Source organism: Ricinus communis, chromosome 7, assembly GCF_019578655.1.
Source record: "Ricinus communis isolate WT05 ecotype wild-type chromosome 7, ASM1957865v1, whole genome shotgun sequence".
NCBI classification, from domain to species: domain Eukaryota; kingdom Viridiplantae; phylum Streptophyta; class Magnoliopsida; order Malpighiales; family Euphorbiaceae; genus Ricinus; species Ricinus communis.
Window position 1 is genome coordinate 17,085,094 of NC_063262.1, and position 25,966 is coordinate 17,111,059.

General features: G+C 30.0%; 1 protein-coding gene across 1 annotated transcript; it reads left to right on the top strand.

Moving 5' to 3' along the window:
• The first annotated feature begins 23,332 nt into the window (after positions 1 to 23,332).
• LOC8287587 (putative cyclin-D6-1) lies at positions 23,333 to 25,728 on the top strand. The gene is given in 8 exon segments (XM_048377238.1): positions 23,333 to 23,650; positions 23,724 to 23,742; positions 23,745 to 23,803; positions 23,907 to 24,005; positions 24,049 to 24,286; positions 24,375 to 24,505; positions 25,120 to 25,250; positions 25,252 to 25,728. Coding segments are annotated over 8 exon segments (999 nt in total). The 5' UTR covers positions 23,333 to 23,479; the 3' UTR covers positions 25,403 to 25,728.
• The last annotated feature ends 238 nt before the right edge of the window (positions 25,729 to 25,966 follow it).

Below are 25,966 nucleotides of genomic sequence, written 5' to 3' on the forward strand. Positions count from 1 at the left end.
CAAAGGATACAATGGTTTTAAAATTTTTTAAAAATCTTTTATGAATCTCTTGTAAAAACTTGCATGCGCAAGAAAACTCCTTATGGATTTCACTAAGTTAGGTGGGGGCAACTTTTCAATCACTTCAATCTTCCTGTCCACCTCAATTCCTTTTTTTAAAGATTTTATGGCCTAATATAATTCCTTCTTGTACCATAAAATGGCAATTTTTCCAATTTACCACTAGTTTGGTTTCTTTACATCTCTACAAAACTTTATCCAAATTAGCTAAGCACATATCAAAAGAAGAACTATAAATAAAAAAGATCATCCATAAGAATCTCAATAATATCTTCTACCATATCATAAAATATTGACATCATATAACGTAGAAAGGTAGCAAGTGCATTACAAGAACAAATTCATTAAACACGACCCTACTGAGTAGTCCATATGGAATTTATCCTAGTGTCTATAGATAATACTCTTGTGACAATCATGTAAGACATGATCCTTAGACTTGAAATAACAGTATATTATCTTATATGAGAGTTATTATACTTTGCTACTATTTTATATCCTCATATCCATATAGTGCTCAAGGGATAGTCATTGAATATAGTAAAAGTCATATAAAAATAATAAGTTATCAATGAAGAATTCATTATCTAAGTTAATATGTCATAGGATCTTATCCTGATGACTATGATATGCATTAATATGAAAATTTTTGGCCAAGGTTGTATGAATGAATATTATGAAAAGTGTTTCATAAATCTTATTCAAAATGCTATATGCAATTATCAAGAACAAATATGATTGGTTCAATTATAGAGTTCACACTTGCATCCATACTCTATGAATCAATGGAGGTAAAAGTATAATGAAAGAATTGAATTACATTGTAAGATTGTTCACTACAAAAATTGACTAAAGTACTTTAATTATTCCTACATATTTAGGTGGTCATGATGCATGCTAAATGTCAATCTTGATATATGATTATGGATTAAGTTAATTAGAGAATTAACATTGAATTAAAAGAGTTTAATTCATAATATATATTCATTGCCCACATGTTAAGAATATTTTGGATTACACATAAATAGGCTTTAAGTGAGGATTAAAATGATGCTTTAAGCATTGGGTTTAAGCTCTTATATATGGGCATAATTAAAGGTTAACTAATTAAGAGCTAATGGCATTGGATAATTGCCCTATAATGGGTTTACTATCCATGGATTAGATCTTAAACTAAAGTCCAATTAGAAAAATAAAAGGCCAACTTAATGTAAGCTAGGATTTTGTAGAAATCCTAAACCTTTAAGGACTTTGATTAAAAGGCCATATATATAGAAAGTGATGGATAGAGCTGCAAGGATTGATGTCTTTGATAAAAGAAACGCTTTCTTAAGAAGAATATCCTAAGATTAATTGATTCATCCCCCTTACTTGGAACTAGCATTCAATCTCTTACATCTCTTCTCAATCTTTTAAAGATTGTTTAGGAGATCTTTGATTAGAAGCTTGTGTAATTCACCAAAAAAGACTGGTTATTTTGAGTAGCTTTGAATTGCATCTATCATCCTTAAAGAATCAAAAATCAATAAAGCTAGAAGCACTCCTAAAAATTGGCCGCATAGTCCCTTTGTAAGCCTTATTAATCCTTTACTTATTTTGTGCACTATAATTATCTTAATCAATAAGATCCAATTCAGAAATTGAGAAAAAAATTTAAATTATTTTTGTTGGTCCATTGATATTTTCAAATCAATTCCTAACAAATAACACTTAATAATTCAATTAAAGAAGTAAGACTTATCATTAAATTAATAAAAAATAATTATAAATACATAAATTTAAAGAAATTTCATATCATTTTAATTAAATCTATGATAATATTACTCTTTTACCTATAAACAACAATTAATTATTATAACTTCAATTAAAAATAATCTAAATATTAAATTTGTACTTTAATAGATTTGAAATTCTAGAACTACAAAGAAGTATGTACACAAAAATTCAATTTGTTTCCCACACAACAATCAACCTCACAACTAATTGATGAATATTTAAATAATATTTAAGCACGTAAGCTATATAAGAATTTGCTAGTTAACTTTATCAACTTAACCAACAAAGAAAATATATCTCCATCTATTAATTATAACTATCAATTTTTTATTTATTTAGAATTTCTAATTAAACAATAAATATAATCAAATTAACCAATTAAATTTCTTAGGTCTATTTTAGGAAACAAATATAACAATGCAATCATACTATAAATGATACTCAATCATTAATTGTTGAATTAAATTCAATTATAAAATATCAAATAGTTAGAAATTTACCCAGACGCGTGTAACACCTGTCGACTCGTTACCAATCGCCGATATTTGTTCGAATATTTAAAGACATCATTAGGTTCGTCTCAATGCATAAATTATGATTCATTTATTTATTTTTTCTAAAAAGTCGGTGATTGACTAGAAACATCAAAGTACTTTCGGTCATCCGATCATAAATAGTGTCAGACAAAGTGAAACCAACGATATCTGAAAAGTCATTTCGTGGAGAGTTCATCCATGTAATTTATTTAAAAATCTAACTGTTGGACTGATTTAAAATATTAAAAAATTGAATTCAATGTATATTTTCTCTCTCTAAACTTCTCTCTCCAAAATTGGTATTGCTGGTCTCAAATGAAAGCCGATTTCCTAGTGATTATAATGGCTCAAGAGTCACTTCAATCGAAGATAATATGAGAAATTAATGACTAATTGAAGTTTTGTAAAAAAAGTATCTCTCTTATTTTTTGTTCCCTCGCTGCTACCCAAGCAGGAGGAAGAAGATATAAACTTCTTAACCAAAAACCACGTAGTTTTCACTATATTACAGTTTGATCCTTGATAAAATAATAATCTTTCAACTATACCCTTATATGTATAAAATCAGAATTCACTTTATATAAAATATCAACTTTAATCCTTAGAGATAATAATGTTGCATAAATACCCAACTAGGAAACTAAACAGAACATGGAATGGAATAATGAACAGGAGTAAATAAGCAATAATCCAATGGGGGCATTCTATTAGTCTAGGGGGGCTAGAACTAGTTCAGCTCCCAAAGGTACATACATGCTTATAAAGCAATCTACTGATTAAAAACTAGATTATTATCCAATTATTTTGTCCTTCATTCTAATAATCATTATAGGTAAAAAGAACTTTGCACACTTGACCCCGTTAAGGCTCAAAGCTGTAGGGGATCAATAATAATACGTGATTAATTCTCAATAATTAATTGTTGCAGTGATGCTTTATTTCATGGTCGAAATATAGAGTGGTTATAGTTTTTTTCCTTTAAGGAAGTGGTTATAGTTACATTAGTATTTGATATACCGTCAAAAGTACTGATCCCCAACTATAAGCTGTGTATGTAAATTATGAAATGAATCGAGTGTAATGTTTTATTACTTTTTATTGTCATGATTAATTAAATATTTAATAAAATAAAAAGTAATTGTTTAATAAATTATTATATATTATTTATGTAATAAATTGTTATATCTATGATTTCCTTTTAAATATATAATTTAAAAAAAATTATTTAAACCAGATATATTCATATTTAAGAAGAATTCTATATATATATGCATATTTTATATATTAATATCGAATTATTGATAAATATGTTGTTATTTAAAATTAATAAATATGTTAATTAATTATTAATTTAGTATACAAGTGAAAATATATATCAGATTTAATGCAAGAATCTTTTATAATTTTTTAAATTAAATCTTAAATTTATATGAATTAGTCGGTGTTTTCAATTTAATTTAATAGAAATTTAAATTTATTATTTTTAATGTATAAAATATTTAATTTTTAATTTAATCTAACATATCCATATATTTTATTATTATTGTAATATTTAAATATTTTTCATATAATATATATAGACGCATTATATGAAAATATATATTTAAAATATTAAAATATTATAATAAATAAATTTAAATATTTATTAAATAATATTAAAAATTAAAATATTAAACTGATTAAATAATTTAAAAATATTTTTTTTCTGTATTTTAAGAGTGCTTAACATGACAAGTGGAGAATTCTTTTCCTTTTTCTAAGAGTAGTGAACATGACAAGTGGAGAATTAAAGCAGCAGTTTCTATGGTACTATATATAAGAAAAGTATATAAAAGGAACTAGCACCATATGCGTTTCAAGCACTAAAGGCAACGGTCAAAGTATTAATTAGATTGGTTGAATGATTTCAAAAGTAGGTGGAGTTGAGAGTTATGTTGGGGCCTTTCTCGTTTAACAATGAGCATGGATTTGATTGATTTGCTTTTGTGGCTTGTGTGTTCCCGTTGCCTTTAGCTCTGACACGGTTGAATCAGAAATAATAGTCTTTGAAAATCGTACTAGATTTGGAGCATTGATGAAGGGACAAAACAGATAAAATTATGCTTATTATTTGGAACCTTCCGCAGAGTCATCTGTTTCTGTTCCCATAAGAGTCGTTTGCTACTCCAGACTGCTACTACACATAAATATCCATTTCAGGCGCCATAGGTATTAAATATGGCTTTTCTGTAATAAAATATTTAAGTATCGATAACCGAGCATATATATTAAGTATACAGTGGAGAGTAATCCCAAGTTAATTCAGTTGCAGTTCTAGTAGGATTACATACCTTAATAGAAAATATTTCCACCTGCATTAGGAGTTGCACAGAATAAGGAGTCAATGCCATTATAATAGGATAAGTAAACGCTCTAAATTAGGATAAACACATCTTTGGCTCCTCTACTTTTATTGTTTTTTGATAATTCCCCTCACATTTTTATTTGTCCATATCGAGTCATTACACTTTTATTCTTATTGAGATTAGGTCCTTTTTTAACGGTAAGTTAGTGCGCGTGTTACACGCTTCCTTAAAGAGTATAAATGATTTTTTAAATTTTTTTATTGAACTTTTTATAAATATTTGCTCCCTATACTTTTTTTTACAATAAATCATTATACTTTTATTTTAGCAATAATAACCCCTTAAGATTTATTATTTAAAATTTAAAAAATAATAAATAATAAGAGTATTATAATCTAATTTTAACTTATTATTTTAATTAATAATATTTAAAGGATTACTCAAACCATAAATCTATTGATAAAATAAACAAATGCTAATGACCAACTAATATATAGGAAAGAAAATAATAGCTAGAAACGGTTGCTAATACTCCATAGGCTAAGGAGCAAAATGAGGAATTCATTTGAGGAGTTCACGTTTAATTAGTTAGTTAGTGAGGCAATAGCTTGCCAAGATGATGATCACTAGCTGGTCTGAAAGGATGATTAACCACACTAGGACTGAGGCACATCCCAAACTCATATGGGAGGCGACAATGGAGAATTTTCCGTAATAGAAAAAAACTTGACAGAGCAGTACCGTATGGAGGTAGAAGGTCTATTGGTCGTGAACTAATTCTATTTGTGTTTTGACTAATTCTATAGATATTATTAATTAAAAAAATAAATTAAATTAGATTATAATATTTTTACTATTTATTGTTAATCAAATTTTAAATAATAAATCTCAAGGGGTTATTATTGCTAAAAGTAAAAATATAGAGACTTATTATCAAAAAAAATAAAAGTACAAGGGGTATATATATTTATGAAAATTAAATAAAAAACTCAAGGAGTCATCTCCACCCTCATTAACATTAACAGAGCGTGTAATACATGCACTAATTTGTTGTTAAGAAAGAACCTAATACCAATAAAAAATAAAAGTGTGAAGATTTAATGTGAAATAAATAAAAGTGCAAGAGAGAATTGTCAAAAATAATAAAAGTGCAGGGAGCCAAAGATGCATTTATCCTTTTAAAGTATGATAATCTATAAAAGAAAAATGCAAATAGAATTATAGAACAAAAATGACCACAAAGTCCATATAACATTATGACCACAAGATTTGCAGATACACAATAATATTATAATAAAAATTAATATTTTTCTATTATTAAGATTTTCCATCAAAGTTTTTGAATATCTTATTATTATAGAAATTAATATTTTTCTATTCCCAAGATCTCCCAGCAAAGTTTTTGAATATCTGAGTTAAGATGTATGAAAATCAATAAAATATCAACAAAATTAATTCAACTGCTAATATGGCTTAACTCAAGATCGAGGGTGCCGCACGACTTTTCACACAATTCGGAGGCAGATAATGTATTTTGCAGCATTAAGAAATATATGCATCTCTTATCCCTTGGATAATCATGAATAGAAGTTCTTAGCAATATGAAATTATGGCTAGGCCTCTTTTAACATGTTGAGTTTTTGGGTGAATTCAAATTTGATACCATATTAGATCATCCATAATTGAAACACTTAGAATTCCATTTTTTTTACTACTACTATATAATTTATTAAATATTTTTAACAAAAAATAGAATAAATTTTATATTTATCTATACTGCAGAGCTAATAAATATTCACTTCTAAAAATATATCAAAAGTGTAAAATTATCATCGGATTAGCTAAAGTTGAAATCCTGAATTTCTTTTGTAATCAAATTTGTTTTATGGTCCCAACCAAACGAGCCTCGATTGATTTAATCAAAAAAGGTTTATTTTCCTTGAACCAAATAAAGAAGCATGTAATTATAAAACATATTAAACCCAGCGTAATTTTGCTTTGTTAAATTCGAGTCATGGCATTTTTCTTTTGGGAAATGCTTAAGGTATCAAATTGATCCATAATAAATGTGAATCAATTGGATAATATAGTACTTCTTATTTTTTTTCTTTATTATTTGACACAATTACCTTTTATTTTTAATCAAAGTCTAACTTTTTTCTTTTTTCTCTAAATAATGCTTATTGTATTTTCATAAGATAAGTAATTTTCACCATTTATTTAAGTTCATTTTTTTTTTGTGACAGAAAATTTAAAGTATTAACTTGGTGTATTTAAATTGTTCATTTTTATACTCTTCTTCATTATATCCAAATCATTCATGAAAAACATCATTCATGGTATTATCTTTTTAATCTATAAATTTCTTCTATTGAAGAAGATAACAACAAATAATCAGGAATAAAGATTTTAAAATATTATTTTATTTCTATTTTTTTTTATGTGATAAAGAATTTATTCCCTAGTAAATTTATTGATTTATTCGTGATATAAATTTGTATTGAATAATTAATGGGATATCCATTTTGTAAGTTTAAAATTCATTGAAATCTTATGTTTTTCTTTTTCAAATTTTTTTTTAATCTTATTATACGATTTTAAGAAGTATTTGAATTGACTTTTTTTTATATGTTATATTTGTAGATACTATTCTCTTAAGAGTAAAAATATATTAATACCAAATTAAAGTAGAATAGAAAAGAAATTTAATTAATAAATTAATTATTTATATCAGCTCATAATTTTTTATGCATAACAATCAATCTCAATAATTTTTCTCATTCCATAATAAATTGGGTCAAAAGTTAAAAAAAAAAATTGATTATTTATATCAGGTAAAAATCAATTTCAATAATTTGTCTTATTCCATAATAAATTGGATTGAAAGTAACATGATTAAAAAAAATTAATCTATGATAAATTGGATCAAATATATGTATAGACACCTCAATTTGTACAGAAAAGTCCATTATCACTCTAAAGTTCTAGATTAACCTTTCAGACATGTGAACTTGTATATTTAACTTTTTTTAAACACCTCCATGATGAGATGGACGCACATATATACATAGTATGATATTAAAATTGATGCTAAATATTCTATTTAATTCTTATAATTTTAAAATATCTTTTTGACCTATTATTTTAATATTTCATAATTTTTATAAATATTTTTTAATTCTTCCAATTTTTTTCAATTTTTTATAATTTTCATAAAGTATCTTTTTGGTCCCTCTAAAATTTTAAAAATTAAATTAATTTTTTAGATTTATAAAGTTGAATGCTAGAGTTTATAATTAAAACTTTCATCATCTATAATTAGTATTAATAAGAAAATAGATAAATCATAAAACTTTTAAGGATCATATATCAATAAAGTAATTCAATTATAAAAATCAAAATATAAATAAAGCATATAAATTTTTCATCTCGATTGTTTTTGAAATTTGCAAGCATAAAAAAATCTTTAAGAATTTCAATGTCATTATTAAAACACATTACTCAGTTTTGGAAATCTAAAAATATGTATTTTTAAAAATTTTAGAAGCTTCAAACAAATATTTTGTAAAAATTATGTTAGAAGGGCTAAAAAGATATCTTACGAAATCTAAAAAAACTTAAAGGGGTAAAAAATTATCTTATAAAACTCATAAAGACCAAATATAATATTTGGCATCAATTTTATTGACAAAGTCAACGCGCCTGAATAATGCACGCCTCCATGTCAGCACTAAAGGACTTAAAAATAATCAAATATACAAGTTTAGATAGTTGAAACGTTTCTTCAAAAGTTCAAGGGGTTGTTAGATTTTTTTCGTACAGATTGATGTGTCAATAGATGCATTTGGCCACAAAAATTCTATTGTGTCATTGAAATAGTGACACATGTTAAAAGAATTTTATATCTCAGTTATATATATATATATATATATATATATATATATATATATTATACATTATAATATTGCTCGTCACATATACTACACGCACAAATTATTATTTTAAAAATTAAAATAAATTAACATATAATATAATATTTATTAAATATATTTAATTAATTTGAGTACTTTTCTTTGCTGTATAGTAAGAATTTATGTATTATTATGTAATTTATAAATTTAATGAATAACTAGACTTTAAATAAATTTATATAAAATTATAACATATTTAAATCTCTTATTTACTTTGATTTAATACCTCATTATAAATATTATAATTTATATATTTATTTTATCTAATTAAATTTTTATTAAAATTGTTATTTATCAAAAATAATTCATTTTACTTAAATAATTATTTTTATATTATTTTCCTAAAACAATTTAATTATATTATTTTTACAACTAATTAATAAAAATAGTACAATAAAATCTCCATGTTAATAAAGAAAGAAATACGAAAATAATATTAATACTTTTGGTGTTAAGTTCTTTCTAAAGAATAAAACATTCACAAAAAATAATAAATAGTAAATAAATATTAAAAGAATGCGTAACTTGATATGGTGTATTGAATTCACTAATAATAACATAATAATAAGTTTCTTGAATTTAAAAATATCTTAATATTTATACTTAATCATATACAACTTAAATTTATAATAAGATATAATAATAAAACTCAATTATATATATCTTAAATTTATATATATACATACATATATATATATGAACTTATAATCATGGAATCGACTCAATTATCAGATTATAGATTATAAGTTCATAACCCTAACCCATTCCCATCGTTCTCAACAGCCATGAGATGATCATCTTAGGGTGATCCTTTTGTCGTAGTCTCTGAAGGATGAGAATCAATTATGTAGCATCTAATCTGCAAAGAATTCTCGATGTGAAAACACAGAGACAAGGGGCTGATCTTTGAATAGGAAAAAGAGTGGATCTGCAGGGTTCCAAATGAATTGGCTTATTCGAAAAAAGCCTTGTTCTTTAGAGGATCTATCTCGTATCTAGTATTGCCTAACTCTAAAAGGAGAATTTGAGATTTTTCTGATAGGGGATCAGAGTGGTTTTCCTTGGAGATGGAAAATTCGCCCGCTGGATTTTATCAATTTGTAAATTCTTCCCGAATTAGTTAAAAGAATGAAATTGGCATATATATATATATATATATATATATATATATATATATATAGTGATATATTCTCAATTTCTTATAAGATTAAGAATGTATATAAAATTATAATAGGAATAGGATTGAATTATATTAATAATTAATTAATTCTATTAGAACTTAAAAATTAAATTAATTACGTATATAATTAGGATAAAGTTAGTAATTACTAAATAATTCTAAGAGTATTTTAGTCAATTATTAAAAAATTTTGTCTTCGTGTTTTTATATATATTAGTTTTTTTATGTGCTATACACGTGAATATTAATATTTGAGTTTATTATTGTCCATATAATAGAAAATAAAATAACTACTATGTTAGCCTAAGTGTCTTGTCACATGGCTTAATCCCTTATTTTGACCTTAACAAATAAATTGAAGGTTTAATCTGATGATCTTTCAAGTGTTGATGTTGTATAATAATTCAAGAAAAGTTACTCCAAGATCACGACTGTGAAAAGCAACAATTTCATGGCAGACACTCTAAGTCTACAAAAGCTCAAAATTGCAACCGCGCCAAGACAGGCGCGAATGCAAAAAGCAAGAGTTTCAAAGCAGAATGAAATGGCTTAGAAAGCCAAAATCACAACCGCACCTCAAGTGGGTGTGACGCAAAACTTGAAGTCTAAAGTAACCATTAAGAACTGCCAATGGTAATATCGAAAAGACACCAATGCCATGCCGCCATGTCAAATAGCTGTTGGAGTCAATTCAAGAATCGCGACCATGAAGCAAGAATCGCGACTGCGATTTTGCATTCTAACAAGTGCATTTAATGCATTGTCTTAAAGCAAAATATGAAGATTTTTGGGGATACTTGTGTAATGGCTCTTTGAAGTTTTTAGGCTATAAAAACCACATCAAATGGCCATTAGTAGTTGATCAAAAATCTCTAAAAGCCCATACTATTGTGCATTCAATATTTCTTATTCTTGAAATTAATTTGTTCATTCTTGGTTGTTGCAAGAGCTTGAATGCTCTTGTGAGATTTAAGTGTTAACCTAAACACTTGGGATAAGGTTAAAAGGTTAGTATAGGAAAACTCTTGTAAGAGTTTTGTGTGAGGTATTAAAATACAAAGTGTAAGATTTAGTGTGAGCCCTAAAATACTAAGTTGGGAGTGAGCTTAAAAAACTTCATTTATAAAGACAGATAGTATAATGAATTTTTAATTATGAATTATGGAGTGGATGTAACGTTTGTTAATAGCTGAACCACTATAACTTTTCGTGTCTTATTTTCTATACTCCTTTTGCATTTTTTAAAATCAAATCTTTAATTTCTTGGTTCATAAGGGCAAACAAATGGTATCAGAGCATAGTACTCTTTATCAAGCTTAAGTGTAAGAGTCAAAGATCAAGATGGCCAATGAAGGTATCCACCACCTTAGACCATACTTCAATAGGTCCGATTATGACCATTGGAAGTACAAGATGGAGATCTACATGGATAGCGATACAATGAATATGTGGAATTATGTGAGAAAAAAGTGGAAACCTCCAACCAAATAAGAAGATGGCGTAGACATCCCTCTTGATAGAGATGAGTGGGTGGATGCTCATAGAAAAGCAAATGGAAAGAATAAAAAAGCTATGATCATCCTCCTTTAGTCACTCTCTAGAGAGGAATGCGAAAGGGTTCAACATCTTCCAACCGCCTACAAGATATGGAAGACCTTAGAGAACTACCATGAGGGTATAAAATAAGTAAAATCCAAAAAGATCTAACTACTTGTGACAAAGTATGAACTCTTCAAAATAAAGCCAAATGAGAGCATCACCAACATGACCAACTAACTTCTCACCATCATGAACAATCTTTAAAAGTTGGGTAAGCACTATGAGTTTATTGACCTCAATAACAAGATTCTTAAGGCTCTTCCACTTAAGAACTATGGTTCAAGAGTTGCAAGTATAGAAGAAGCCAATGAGGACTTAGGAAATGTGTCTACGGATGAACTTATTAGGAAGCTTCTCACTCATGAGATGGCTTTTAGGAAGGAGGAAGAGCGACAAAAGGAGAGGGAGACAAGAAGGAACCCTTGGCTCTCAAAAGCTCCACCAACCATAAGAAAGTGAGAGCTCTAGTGGATCCGAATCAAGGAAGATGAGGATGAAGAGCTTGCAATGCTTTCCAAAAGGGTCAAAGAAAAGAGGAATAGAAAAAAAGAAAAGAGGCCCTTCAATAAGTCATTCTCAAGCTCGAACAACAACTCAAACTTAAAGAAAGTAAGGAGAAGAAGAGTGATCTCACTTGCTACGGATATGCGAAGCAAGGGCACAACAAGGCTAATTCCTTCAAGAGCAAAAATAAGAAAAAGTTTGAGAAGAAAGAGGAGAATAGAGAAGCCTTTAAAGCCACATGGGATAACTCTTCATCAAGTGAAGCTAAAAATGAGGAAGTAAACAACCTATACTTCATGGATAAGAGAATGAACCAAATGAGGTATGTTCCACATCTCATTCTTATGATGACCATGAGTATGAAAAAGATTTGCATTGCATGGATGATGATGACTTGCTTAAAGTCGTGAATTTAAAATGTAAAAAATATCATTTGAAGATGAAGGTTTTCAAAGAAAGATGCTCTAAATTTGAGCAATATTTAAATGATCTTTAAAAGAAAATTCCTATATTAACTCTTTCAAATGATGAATTTAAGAAATCTTTGAATGAGCTCTCATCTCAAACCACCTCCTTAAAATCTCTTTCAAATGATTATTATTCCTTATAGTTGGAGGTTGAAGAATTAAAAAGCTCAATCTGAAAGTTTCATAAAGGAAAGGAGGCTTTGGATACTCTAATAGTGTCTCAAAGTCCTCCTTTGATAAAATATAGATTAGGCTTTAATGATGCATCATCATCATCTACCTTATCTCTCTCTTCTTCTAAACTCATCAGAGCCAATTGGAGAAAGTAGCATATTCTTAAATATGAGCTCAACCAATCCTATTATCGGTTCTTGGTCCTTGTCTAACCTTAAATTGATTGGTGAATCGGTTCAATATAAAAATCTTCTTTTAGTCTTCCATTAGCTAAGCCATTTTGCACTCCTATTTAAAACCAATCTAAGATCAGTTTTTCTTCCAAAAGGCTTTAGACTTACTTGATATTGCTACAATACCTTGAAAATAAATAAATAATAGTTAAGCTCTTAAATCATATTAAAACTATATAAAATATAAGAATAGCTTCCAATAAAAATAGAGTTATCAATATTCCATAACATCAAACCATCTTTTTTAACTTTGTCATTTCCATTTTACTTTTTCTTTCATGTCTTTCTCTCAAATAAAATCAATTCCTTAATAGATTTCAATCAAACATAATAATAAAATAGAATTTAACAAATAAATAAAATTAAATTTTTTAAAAATTAGTGTCTGGAGCAATCACGAATCATAGGCTTACCAAGGGAGATAGAGAGAATATATGCATATTATTTCACCAAATCAGAACATACTAATAAAATACAAGGCAAGAATTTTAACTATGATGTATAGTAAAAGTTTCTATGCAGCTTATTTTAGGGCAAGCCTAATAAAATATGTAATATTCCTTTAATAATGATAATAATAATAATAATTAATAAATGAGTTTTTACTTAAACTAATTTTACTTTATTTTTATTTGGTTTAATTTGGAATGATTTAATGGAAATTTTAATGCTAGACAAATAAAAGAGTTATTTTCTATATCCAATTAGTTTGATTTTTAAGAAATTAATTAAGTAAATTATTTGAGAAATAAATTATATTTTTGGTTATTCAAAATTTTCCCCAAATGAATATATATAAATTAAATTATATTTGAGAGTTATGAAAGAATTTCTAAAGGATATTTTTTTTTGTAAAAGAATTTTTGGGGAAAAGGGTATTTTAATTAGTTAATGGTGTAAAATTTTAATTGGAGATATTTAGCAAATTGATTAATTAAATTAATTGTGTGTGAGGACTAAATTGGAAATTTATTTTGGAACAAGAATTAAAAGTATAATTTTATTAATATGGGATTTTAATAAAAAATTTGTATGTTTGGTATTTTTATAATTAAATATGTTGGCTAGGGTTTTTTGGTAATTTTACATTTGAAAGCAAGGATATATATGTAATTGTATATTTTCAATAATTCTAATTTGGCCCAAATTAAATAGTTAGGGGCTTAATTAAAAAGCTAAAGAAAAGTTTAGGGATTAATTGGAATTTCTGCAGGACAAAATTGTTGTAATTAAAAAAGTTGAGGGACTAAATGGTAAGGAAGAAAAATTTGGGGGCCAAATGTCAATATGGAGAAGAAGAAAAGAGGAAGGAGATTGAGGAGAGAGAGAAGGCGGGAGGGAGAAGGAGACTGGAGCTGCGGTTGTTGGTGGCCGACCACCGGGGCGCGGAGCTAGCCGACGAAGTTGTTGGCGTCGGTGAGCCATGGCGCGAGGAGGAAGGCAAAACTTCCTTGCCGTGCGGCGATGGTCGATTCAGTGGTGATCGACTCCCCTCGGTAAGAGCTTCCTTTTAGCGGCAGCGGCGACGCGAATGGTGGTTGGAGATGGAAGTTTGCGGTGGAGAGAGAAAGTGGGTGGCAACCGTATTTTTCGGCTTTTTCGGAAAGCTCCCGCGGGGGATGGATGATCGGAGGACATATACGGACTCCCCTTAGCTCAAGCTTCGCAATGGCACCGGTTTCGTGGCGATCGGATCCCGTTTGCAAATCGACGGTCGAGATTGTCCGCAAATCTCTCCAGACGATCGGGAGTCGGATCGAAAGATCGAAAGTGGGGATCGTCATCAGCGCGTCATTTCGAGTCCGTTGGTGTGTTCGGATAGTCGATCGGACTCCGGCGATTGGAGGCGAGTCGACCGAGCGATCAAGCGTCTCAGTAAATTTCTCTGACCCGTTAACTTTAGAATTCTCTGGTAAATTATATGCTTATTGAATTGTGTTGACCATTAGAAAATATTATGTGTTAAAATATTTGTTTGTCGGACTGCCTGCCTTAGGTTGTGTTTTGTGATGTGTGGCGGAGTCGGGAAATTAGTGAAGTCTCGGGGACCCGATTCCCGTTAAAATGAATTTTTGAATATTTTAAGTATTTTCTGGCAGGTCTTGGACCCGTTTTACGGGAGATAAATGTCCGTATTATAGGGGAGGTTCTACCGAATTTTCGGTAGAATTTACCCGAGTCGAGATTCCTAAACAGTCAGTCCTAGGAATCTAGACCTAGGGTTAATTATCAACTGTTTTAGCGTTATTGATAAATTTTTTTTCGTGATTAGATTAATCTGTCAGTTCGGCTTGCTCCACCCGAGGCATCGGAGCAGAGCTAGGAGGTCGTCAAAGCTGTAAGTTAAAGTTATATATCTGCTTACGTGTGTCATGCTAATATTTTATGCAATATCTCTGATTTAATGATTAATATTTTGACTATTTAGTTATGTACTGTTTTTACCTGTTTCATTTCCGCATTACGATTTTTATTGATTTTGTGTTGACTCAGGATGAGATGGCAGTAGAAGATACTATTTTGATGAGTGCAACGGTATAAATCCGAGAGTGATAGAAAATGGGTAAAATGGTAAATTAAAAAAAAGGTTAAATTTAGGCTTGCCCTGGTCGAGCATTGCTCTCTGGGTGCCGACTTATTCGGAAAACTAAGTGACCAGACTAGAGTTAAGGACCCTGGTCGAGCTTCGCTCTCTAGGCGTCAGTCTTATTGGAGTAAGAGAGCCGAAACGCTAAGAGTGTTAGTGATAATTAAGTTGTTGAACTGGATTTAAGGACCCTGGTCCAGCTTTGCTCTCTGGGCGCTAGTTCTGTTAGAATGAGAAAGTCAAGATGTTAGTGTTGAGAATAGGGTTATGTTGTGGCACCCCGTCCCATTGCATGTGAAGGTTATTTTTTTATTATTTTATTTAAGCATGGCATGACACGAATATTGTTGCATGACATAATGTTTATCTCCAAATAAATTAATGTATTATTGAAGTGTTTGAAATTATTTTTAGGATATATGATTTTAACTCACTCTTGAGACTGAAAGTCTCAATTTTACTATTTTTCAGATCCGTGATTGTTAGTCTTCCCGCAGCTCTTATTTGGCAACCCGACTCCTTCATCATCAGGTGATGTAGTTGATTTGGTATGTTAAATTGTAAAATCTTAGATTCTCCGCAGTATAAGTAATAGACTTATTAGTTGTAATTTTATATGGTTTCGGGTCTCGCCTAATTCTTTTGGCAGACCGAATGAAGTATGTAAAATTTAACGGTTAAGATAAATTGTGGCATCAGTAATATTAGATGAGATTTAAATGAGTTAGTGAGTGTCAGGCTTACTACGGGTTTCAGTGGCCTTACGCTTACCCATTCCCTAGTGCCGGTCACGGGCCCACAGATCGGATCGTGACAAAGTTGGTATCAGAGCTTAGGTTTAGATTTCCTTCGACCTAGGTTAAGATTCTCGGTACTGCGGAGCTAGGTTCAAGTCTGTCTTATTATTTTCATTGAATTAGCTTTTGCTGTTAGAGAGTCTAGCATTCTTTTCTCGTGAGCTTGTCTTTGATGCTGTGTTGAGAATGAGTGTTGTAGCGATGGTAAGATGAGAAGCGCGATAGGCTCGTGCCGTTTCCTTCAGATGATTAGTGCAGACCGGCCTTGGATGCTTCGATTGTTATTTCGATGGTAGGCGCCACAATCAAAATTAGTGCAGAGCATAGTTGTAGTCATGTCATGAACTGCCTCATCATTGCATCAGGCATCGCCTTAATGAGTAGCACCAAAGTTAGTGCGTGGAAAGTCGAGCAGAGGTCAGAACATTTATGGTCGAGTTTGTGGTTGTAAGAAGCTTAAGAAAGGTGGTAGGAGTATTTTCGGACACTCGGAATCCAGAGAAACTTAAGTGAACACTATTTATTTTTCTATGTAGAACAAGTGTTTTAAAATTCAATATTGTGCCCAGTCCCATAAGAAATCATTATGGCATTTCATTATTAGGCATGCACAATTCCATACTCATTTTAGGGCATGCATCATACATCGTGCATTGCAACCCTTGGTGATAGGGGGCATCATCACCCTGGTGCGCGATATTGTAAAATTTTATATAAAGAAAATGGCTAGAGATTTTACGATTTTGTAAAAGTGTTTTTCAATATAATAAATTTTTTAATCAGTGATGGTTATAAAGCGAATAAATAAGTAAATATTTCAAAGTAAATTGTGCTAGCTTGGGATTCTCTGAATGACAAGCTGAGTTGCTGTGAGAGTGAATCTGTGGCACAGTAGGCCCCATGTTGGATTATAGAGGAGACTTCTGGATTCTAGTCGAAGAGGAAATTTGTGCCAGGATGGTATGATTTTGTATCAGTTATTGTAACCAGATGGATGATATGACGTGGATGATGTGATGTGGATGTTAAGAATTTTCTGTGCGTGCAAGGGACACGTCGTTAGGAAGGAAATTTTGGCGAGTGGATTTTTGGTAGGACCCGAGTCGGTTCAGATCCTTCGAAAAAGATTCTTTTCTCGCAAGCAGCTGAAGACAGATTTCAGGAAGCAGAGGAGTGGCGCGAACCTGAAGTGGGAGCACATGGAGATTTGTAATAGAGAAGTATGTATTCCTAAAGCGTCTCTTGTGCAAGAAGTGATGCGGTTTGATAGGAAAGGCAAGTTAGCCCTTCTTGTGTGGAACCCTTGGAATTATTGGCAGGTTTGGTGAGGTGGCATGCAAGTTGGACTTGCCGCCAGACTTTCTCACAGGTCAACCCAATATTTCGTAGGTCTGTGTTAAGGAAGCGTATTTTTGATCCTTTGTGTTGGACCCTTAGTGTATAGAAGTAAATGAAGATTTGATTTCCAAGGAGCAGTAAGTCAGGATCGCGGATTTTCAAGTTCGCTGGTTTTGCTTAAGGGCTTTGTCGATGGGTCTTATGATTGAATATTGTTGAGCTGAGGAAAGTACCCGAGAAGCCGAGCTGGAGATGAGAGGTTCCTATTCTCATTAGTTTCAGTCATAGTGTGAGCCCCTTTTTCTTTTAAATTCGAAGGCGAATTTTTCTCAAGGGGGGAGAATGTAATACCCGGAATTTTTTCTTAATAATGATAATAATAATAATAATAATAATAATAATAATAATAAATAAATTAGTTTTTATTTAAATTAATTTTACTTTATTTTTATTTGATTTAATTTGGAATGATTTAATGGAAATTTTAATGCTAGACAAATAAATGAGTTATTTTCTATATCTAATTAGTTTAATTTTTAAGAAATTAATTAATTAAATTATTTGAGAAATAAATTATATTTTTGGTTATTCAAATTTCACTCCAAATGAATATATATAAATTAAATTATATTTGAGAGTTATGGAAGAATTTGTAAAGGATATTTTTTTATAAAAGAATTTTTGGGGAAAAGGGTATTTTAATTAGGTAATGGTGTAAAACTTTAATTGGAGATATTTAGCAAATTGATTAATTAAATTAATTGTGTGTTAGGACTAAATTGAAAATTTATTTTGGAATAAGGATTAAAAGTATAATTTTATTAATATGGGGTTTTAATGAAAAATTTGTATGTTTAGTATTTTTATAATTAAATATGTCGGGAAGGGCTTTTTGATAATTTTACATTTGAAAGTAAGGGTATATATGTAATTGAATATTTTAATAATTCTAATTTGGCCCAAATTAAATAGTTAGGGGCTTAATTGAAAAGTTAAAGAAAAGCTTAGGGATTAATTGGAATTTCTGTAGGACGAAATTGTTGTAATTAAAAAAGTTGAGGGACCAAATGGTACGGAAGAAACGTTTAGGGGCCAAATGTCGATATGGAGAAGAAGAAAAGAGGAAGGAGACCGGGGAGAGAGAGAAGGGGGAGAAGGAAATGATCGTTGGTGGCCATCACTGGGAGTCAGCCAACGAAGACGTTGGCGGCGTGCGAATGGTGGCCGGAGATAGAAGTTCGCGGTGGAGAGAGAAAGTGGGTGGTAGCTGCATTTTTTGGCTTTTTCAGCGAGCTCCGGCAAGGGATGGATGATCAGAGGACATATCCGGACTCCCCTCAGCTCAAACTTTGCAATGGCACCGGTTTCGTAGCAATCGAACCCCGTTTACAAATCAATGGTCGAGATCATCCGCAAATCTCTTCGGACGATCAGGGGTCGGATCTGAAGATCGGAAGCGGGAATCGTCATCAGCGCGTCGTTTCGAGTCCGTTGGTATGTTCATATCGTCGATCGGACTCCAGTGGCTGGAGGCGAGTCGACTGAGCGATCAAGTGTCTCGGTAATTTTCTCTAACCAGTGAACTTTAGAATTCTTTGGTAAATTATATGCTTATTGAATTGTGTTGACCATTAGAAAATATTGTGTGTTAAAATATTTGTTTGTCGGACTACCTGCCTTAGGTTGTGTTTTGTAATGTGTGGCAGAGTCGGAAAATTAGTGAAGTCTCGAGGACCAGACTCCCGTTAAAATGAATTGTTGAATATTTAAAGTATTTTTTGGCAGGTCCTGAACCCATTTTACGGGGGATAAATGTCCGTATTGTAAGGGAGGTTCTGCCGAATTTTTGGTAGAATTTACCCGAGTCGAGATTCTTAGAGAGTGAGTACTAGGGATCTAGACCTAGGGTTAATTGTCAACTGTTTCAGCGTTATTGATAAATTATTTTTCGTGATTAGATAAATCCGTCAGTTCGGCTCGCTCCACCCTAGGCATCGGAGCAGAGCTAGGAGGTCGTCAAAGCTGTGAGTTAAAGTCATATATCTGCTTACGTGTGTCATGCTAATATTTTACACAATATCTCTGATTTAATGATTAATATTTTGACTATTTAGTTATTTACTGTTTATACATGTTTCATTTCCGCATTACGATCTTCTTTGATTTTGTGTTGACTCGGGATGGGACGGCAGTAGAATATACTATTTTGATGAGTGCACTAATATAAATCCGAGAGTGATAGAAAAAAGGGGTAAAGTGGTAAATCTAAAAAAAGGGCAAATTTAGGCTTGCACTGGTCGAGCATTGCTCTTTGGGCGCCTGCTTATTTGAAAACCTAAGTGACCAGACTGGAGTTAAGGACCCTGGTCGAGCTTCGCTCTCTGGGCGCCAGTTCTGTTAGAATGAGAAAGTCGAGATGTTAGTGTTGAGATCAGTCGAGATGTGAGAGTAGAGTTCTGCTGTGGTACCCTGTCCCGTTGTATGTGAATGTTATATTTTTATTTTTTTATTTAAGCATGGCATGACATGAATATTGTTGCATGACATAATATTTATTTCCAAATAAATAAATATGTTATTGACGTGGTTGAAATAGATATATGATTTTAACTCACTCTCGAGACTGACAGTATCAATTTTACTGTTTTTCAGATCCGTGATTGTTAGTCTTCCCGCAGCTCTTATCTAGCAATCCGACTCCTTCATCATCGGGTGATGTAGTTGATTTGGTATGTTAAATTGTAAAATCTTAGATTCTCCGCAGTATAAATAATAGACTTATTAGTTGTAATTTTATGTAGTTTCGGATCTCACCTAATTCTTTTGGCAGACCGAATTAAGTATGTAAAATTTAACGGTTAAGATAAATCGTGGCATCAGTAATATTAGATTAGATTTAACTAAGTTAGTGAATGTCAAGCTTACTACGAGATTCGGTGGCCTTACACCTACCCATTCCTTAGTGCCGGTTACAGGCCCACAAATCAGATCGTGATAAAATAATATGTTAAAAGTTGTACTGTGTTGAATAAGATAAAGAAAACATACCATAAAATTTAGTGTGTATGTGGAAAAAACACCTTCTTATCTTTAAAAATTGTAAAATCAAGAGAAAAGAACTTTTCATTTATAAGATGTTATATATGGGTTTTCATTAATTGTGTAAAATTATAAAAAGAAGGCAAAAGATATGAACAAGTGTCTCAATTTTTTTGTAAAAGTGTAGTTAAACTTTTAGATTTTAAAGTAGCTTAACAACACTCTTAGATTATGTTTGATATAATGTAATCAAATTTAATGTAACCAATCATGTAGTGTAATGAAATTTATAATACAATATAATATAATAATCATTCAATTAATAAGTTTGGTTATAGAAGAAGAATGTGTAATGTAATGTAATTACAATTATAATTTTATTTAATTTATTTATTATAGTTGGTATATAAATAAAATGTTAAATAAAATATTTAAAAATAATATTAAAATTTATTTTTTTCTAAAAGTATCATCGATCACCAGAATCTAGTCAACGGCCATTAGAATTTGATAGTCGGTCGCCAATTGCTGGAATTCGGTCACCGATCGCCGGATACTGATGGTGGATAGGAGTTGAATATGTTTAAATTATACTAATAAAAACTAAATATAAACATAAATATAAATATATATTATAAGTAATCATAATTATATATATATATTTTTTTATGTTTTGAACATTACGTCAAATTAAGAATAATTGATTACATGATGTATTTTTCATTATATTATATGAAAAAATTTCATTACCAAATAAAGAAATGAAGCATATAATGTTTTGGTGATCCCATTACATGTTTTATAATACAATAGAAATATTGCTCAATTTGGCCCTCGAACTTTACAGTTAGGTTCAATTTGGCCCTTTTAACTTTTATGGCCAATTTAACTCCTAAACTCTTTGAATAGGTTCAATAGAGCCCTTTTCTAAAAGAGTAAAATACACGCGTTATAAGTCCATTTTGACCACTCAACTTTTAATACAGACTCAATTTGACCACTCAACTTTTTATGCGCCTCAATTTGACCCTTTAAAAAATAATTTGAATTATGATTGATTTAACTATATAATTGAATTCATATATTAATTTTTATATTTTAAATTTTAATTAGTTGGTGAAAGCCATATGGAGGCTGATAAGACAGTAATAATAGTAATGTTAGATTGTAAAATCTCATATATACTTTCATTTTTCTAGTGATAATATTGGTAATTTTTTATTTAAAAGTATTGGTGATAGTGATGGAAAAGTAATAGTGGCGGTGGTGAATTGGTTTTGATATTTTATTAATTTATGGTAATTTAAAAAATTTATATTTATTTTTTTAGTTTTTAACTCAAAAAATATAAAGTTCAATTTCGCCCTTCAACTTGTTGCTCGAGTTTAATTTGGCTCTCGAACTTTGAAGTCAAATTTAACTTGGTCATTCTTTCACACTCTTATTATAACACGTGCAACAAACTCACTTAAAAAAAGCTAAAGTGAGTCTATTTGAGAAGTTCAAGACTTAAATTGGTCATAAAAGTTAAAAAGGGCCAATTGAACCTAGTTGCAAAGTTGGAGAACCAAATTCAACTTTATCTATAACATTATATCAAATACAGCCTTAAAGTTTGAAAAATGAACTAATTATATTCTTGTACTAATTCTTTTCATTTTTTTTTACTAATTATAATAATATTGATTTTTCTTTGTCAAAGTGAAGTATCATGATAATATTTAACCATTAAAAGACAAAATTAACATCTTTTCATTTAAAAAGATTAAAATACATTTAAAACTAATTGAGTTTTATATTTTATATATTGAAATAGATAGAATTAACTTTAAAAGTATAGTTATTTTATTATTTTAGAACTATAATTAAATTATTTTAAAGTATAAAAATTTGATTCCACTAAAGTTGCAAAATTTAACCATAACTTTTGCATAAAAAAAAGTAATAAACAAAAGTATTAAAGAATACCAATCAGTGATATAAGATTTACTGTATCACAGATATTAATAAAACTTGCACATGATACGGCGATAGCGCCCAAAAAGAAGAAGCCCCTTCTCTGCTTTTCCATCTTCACCCAATCTTTTTTTTATTCTGGCAAGATCATTATCATGGCAATTAGAACTGACATAGTCTGAGCTAATAAAATTTGTTATCCCAATAAGAAAGGATTGCCAATGTAAAACGTAACACTGCGGAAAGAGTAATTCTACATTCCCAACAATAAATACCAGTGGCCTTTCTGTCTCTTTCTCTTATTTCTCATTTCATTTTCTTACTATTTATTTTTACCTTTTTTCTTTCTTTTTCCACAGTGCCTTTATCGGGAGAAATGCTTCCTTAGTACTAATTTTTATATTTAATATTTAATTAGTATTAAAATTTTATTTTTTAATATAAATATTTTTATTTTCTGTTTAAATTTAGAATACCTAATACTTTTTCATTTATTTTTTTGCTAATGTAGTTATTAAAAATAATTTTTTTTCATTAGTTCTCTATATTAATAATATCAACTCACTAATAATTTATATATATTAAATATGTAGAGCTCATTTTTTTATTTTTTTTAAACTACATATTTAAAAATAAATCTCATATACTTAGTAGGTAGGATATATTATTAGTGAATTGATATTGCTAATTCAACTACACATCAATAAAAATAGACTAAATGGTGTTAAGTTTTCAAATTTCAAATTAAAATAAAAAATAAAAGTATTGGTCTCAAAAAAAATTAAAATATTAGTACTGATTTTATATTAAATCAAAATATTTAGTAATAATAGACTAATTTACCCGCCTTTTTTTTTAATCTTTGGTGCTCTCTACTGCACTCAGAGCTACTGGGAGGTGAAATAGAGGGCTCATCAATGGAGTTGGATCTTGAAAACCCATTAACAAATTCCTATGAACTTCATTTCGACAAAGTCCCTTCTCTCTTTCTAATTGAATCTGATCATATGCCCTCAAAGAGCTATTTGAAAACCTCCGAAGATACCGAGTTCTCTTTCAGACGAGAAGTCATCTCTTCCATTTTACAAGTGAAGTCATTTATTGAATATAATATTTCTTTCAGTTTTGAGTTCCAACATTTAGATGTATTTGTTCTTTCAGGTTTCTTGCAACTTTAATCCTTTTTTTCTTATCTCTCTATAAATTACCTCGATCGCTTTTTATCAAGCCAAGGAATCCCGGTTCGTTCACTTGCTCTTTTTGTCTTTCTTTCTTTTGTCGGTAGCTGCTGAGATGGAAAGCTTGATGGGTTTTTATAATGTAAAGAAACTTGAGATGTTGCAGGAACCAAAGCCATGGGTCATTAGGCTTCTTGCAGTTTCCTGTCTTTCTCTTGCTGCTAAGATGAAGAAATCAGACTTCTCCCTGTCTGATATTCAGGCAGTACCTGTTTTATTATTAAGGTATTGTTGAGGTAGAATACAAGTCATGGGCACTTACTATGAGAAATATTTATGAACAGGGAGATGGAGGTTTCATATTTGACACACAAACAATACAAAGAATGGAGGAGCTTATTCTTGGGGCTCTGAAATGGAGAATGCGTTCAGTCACTCCTTTCTCTTTCATTTCTTTCTTCATTTCTTTATCTAAATTCAAAGACCCACCATTGAGACAAGCCCTTAAGGCTCGAGCGATTGAAATCATACTCAAAGCTCAAGATGGTATATATACATACATACATCATAATGCATCTAATCTTTTTCTTTCTTTTCTGCAATTCAAAGTTGATAATTACTCTGATTTCTGCAGATATCAGGATTTTAAAATTCAAGGCATCAGTGATTGCTGCTTCAGCTCTTCTCAATGCTTCTCATGAGCTCTTTGCACTGCAATTTTCATGCTTTAAAAAGGCTCTATGCCACTGTTCATATGTACATAAGGTAAAAACCTTCTTTTATTTATGTTTCTTTTCCAATTGCGATGCTATTAAAGTTGGAATCTGAAAAATGAGATCTTATGACCCTAGAGGCTTTTTGAGCATCACACACGTGCATATATATTGTTTTTAATTCTAATTTGTGAGATAGAAGTCGTTAAATCTTGTTTTAAAATTTTTTTTTATCTAAGTTTACTATTCGTTTCCATCTATACATTAAATATATTTTTAAATTTTAAACAAAATATATATATATATATATCAATTAGTTAATACTAAAATATAAAATACTTAAAATATATATCCACAAAATTTAAATAAGAATTTTTTTATTCCTTAACTATAAATTCTCACCATGGATTTATACTCCAACTCACAATCTCTCTAATTTCTTAAAATAAATACTTCTGGAGGAATATTAAATTTGTTTGCTTTGATTTATGTAAAAATCCAAATTTTCAATGTAATGTTCTGTCTACAAGTCATTACGTATACATAATCTTCCACTGATCTGAAAATCTATCAATTCTTGTTCATCCTGGATACTACATTTTTTTCTTCTGGTAAAAGTTGTAATATGTCATATGGTTATCGTATTACATGGTAATATCACTGCAGGAGGACATGTTTGAATGCTATGATTTAGTGCAAGATATAACTATGCAAGAGCATGAGTCATTGTTTAATGTGGTGCTGAGTTCAGACACGCCAGTCAATGTGCTCGACATGCATCTTTCAAGCTCAGAGTGTAGAGACCAATGAGACCACCACCAGTAGCAATAGACCAATGCCAGGGAGGAATACCAAGAAGAGAAAGATTAGTAGAGGGTTCTGTAACCACAATCCAACGGTCTTTCTCGTATCCAACAATGTTAATGAGAGAAACTCAGTCAACATATAATGTCTTGCCTTCCACTAGAGAGTGACCCTAGCCTAGCTACTTCAGTTAGCATGATAAAAATGAAATAGAAAATGACTAAATGAAAGAAAGAAATAAGAAAAAAAAGGGGGAGAATCAAATGTTACTAAAGAGATCGGAGAAGTTCATTGTTTATGTCTAATCTTAAAAAGGGAAAAGAAAATTTATTTACTTCTACCGCACCTTTTTATTATTAACCCTTTAATTCTTTAAGTATTTTCGTTTTCTATAAAAAGGTGGAATATATCTGGAAAAAGAAAACTCTATTGTGTGGAAAATAATGAAAAACAAGTAAACAAGGAGGCATAACGCCGGCTTACAACCAATTTTATGCTACTCTTAGGATTTATATAATGCCAGAATAAATGGTCAATTTTTTCTTTAGTTATTTTCTATTTTTATTATTTTATTGTAAGTTGCCTCTAAAGTCACCATTCATAAATTAATAAAGTAGGCCACATGGCCACTTTTTATTCTTGGTATTTTTATTTATGATGTGTGATGAGTGAATAAGATATAACAAAATGATGCAAGATGAAACAAAGC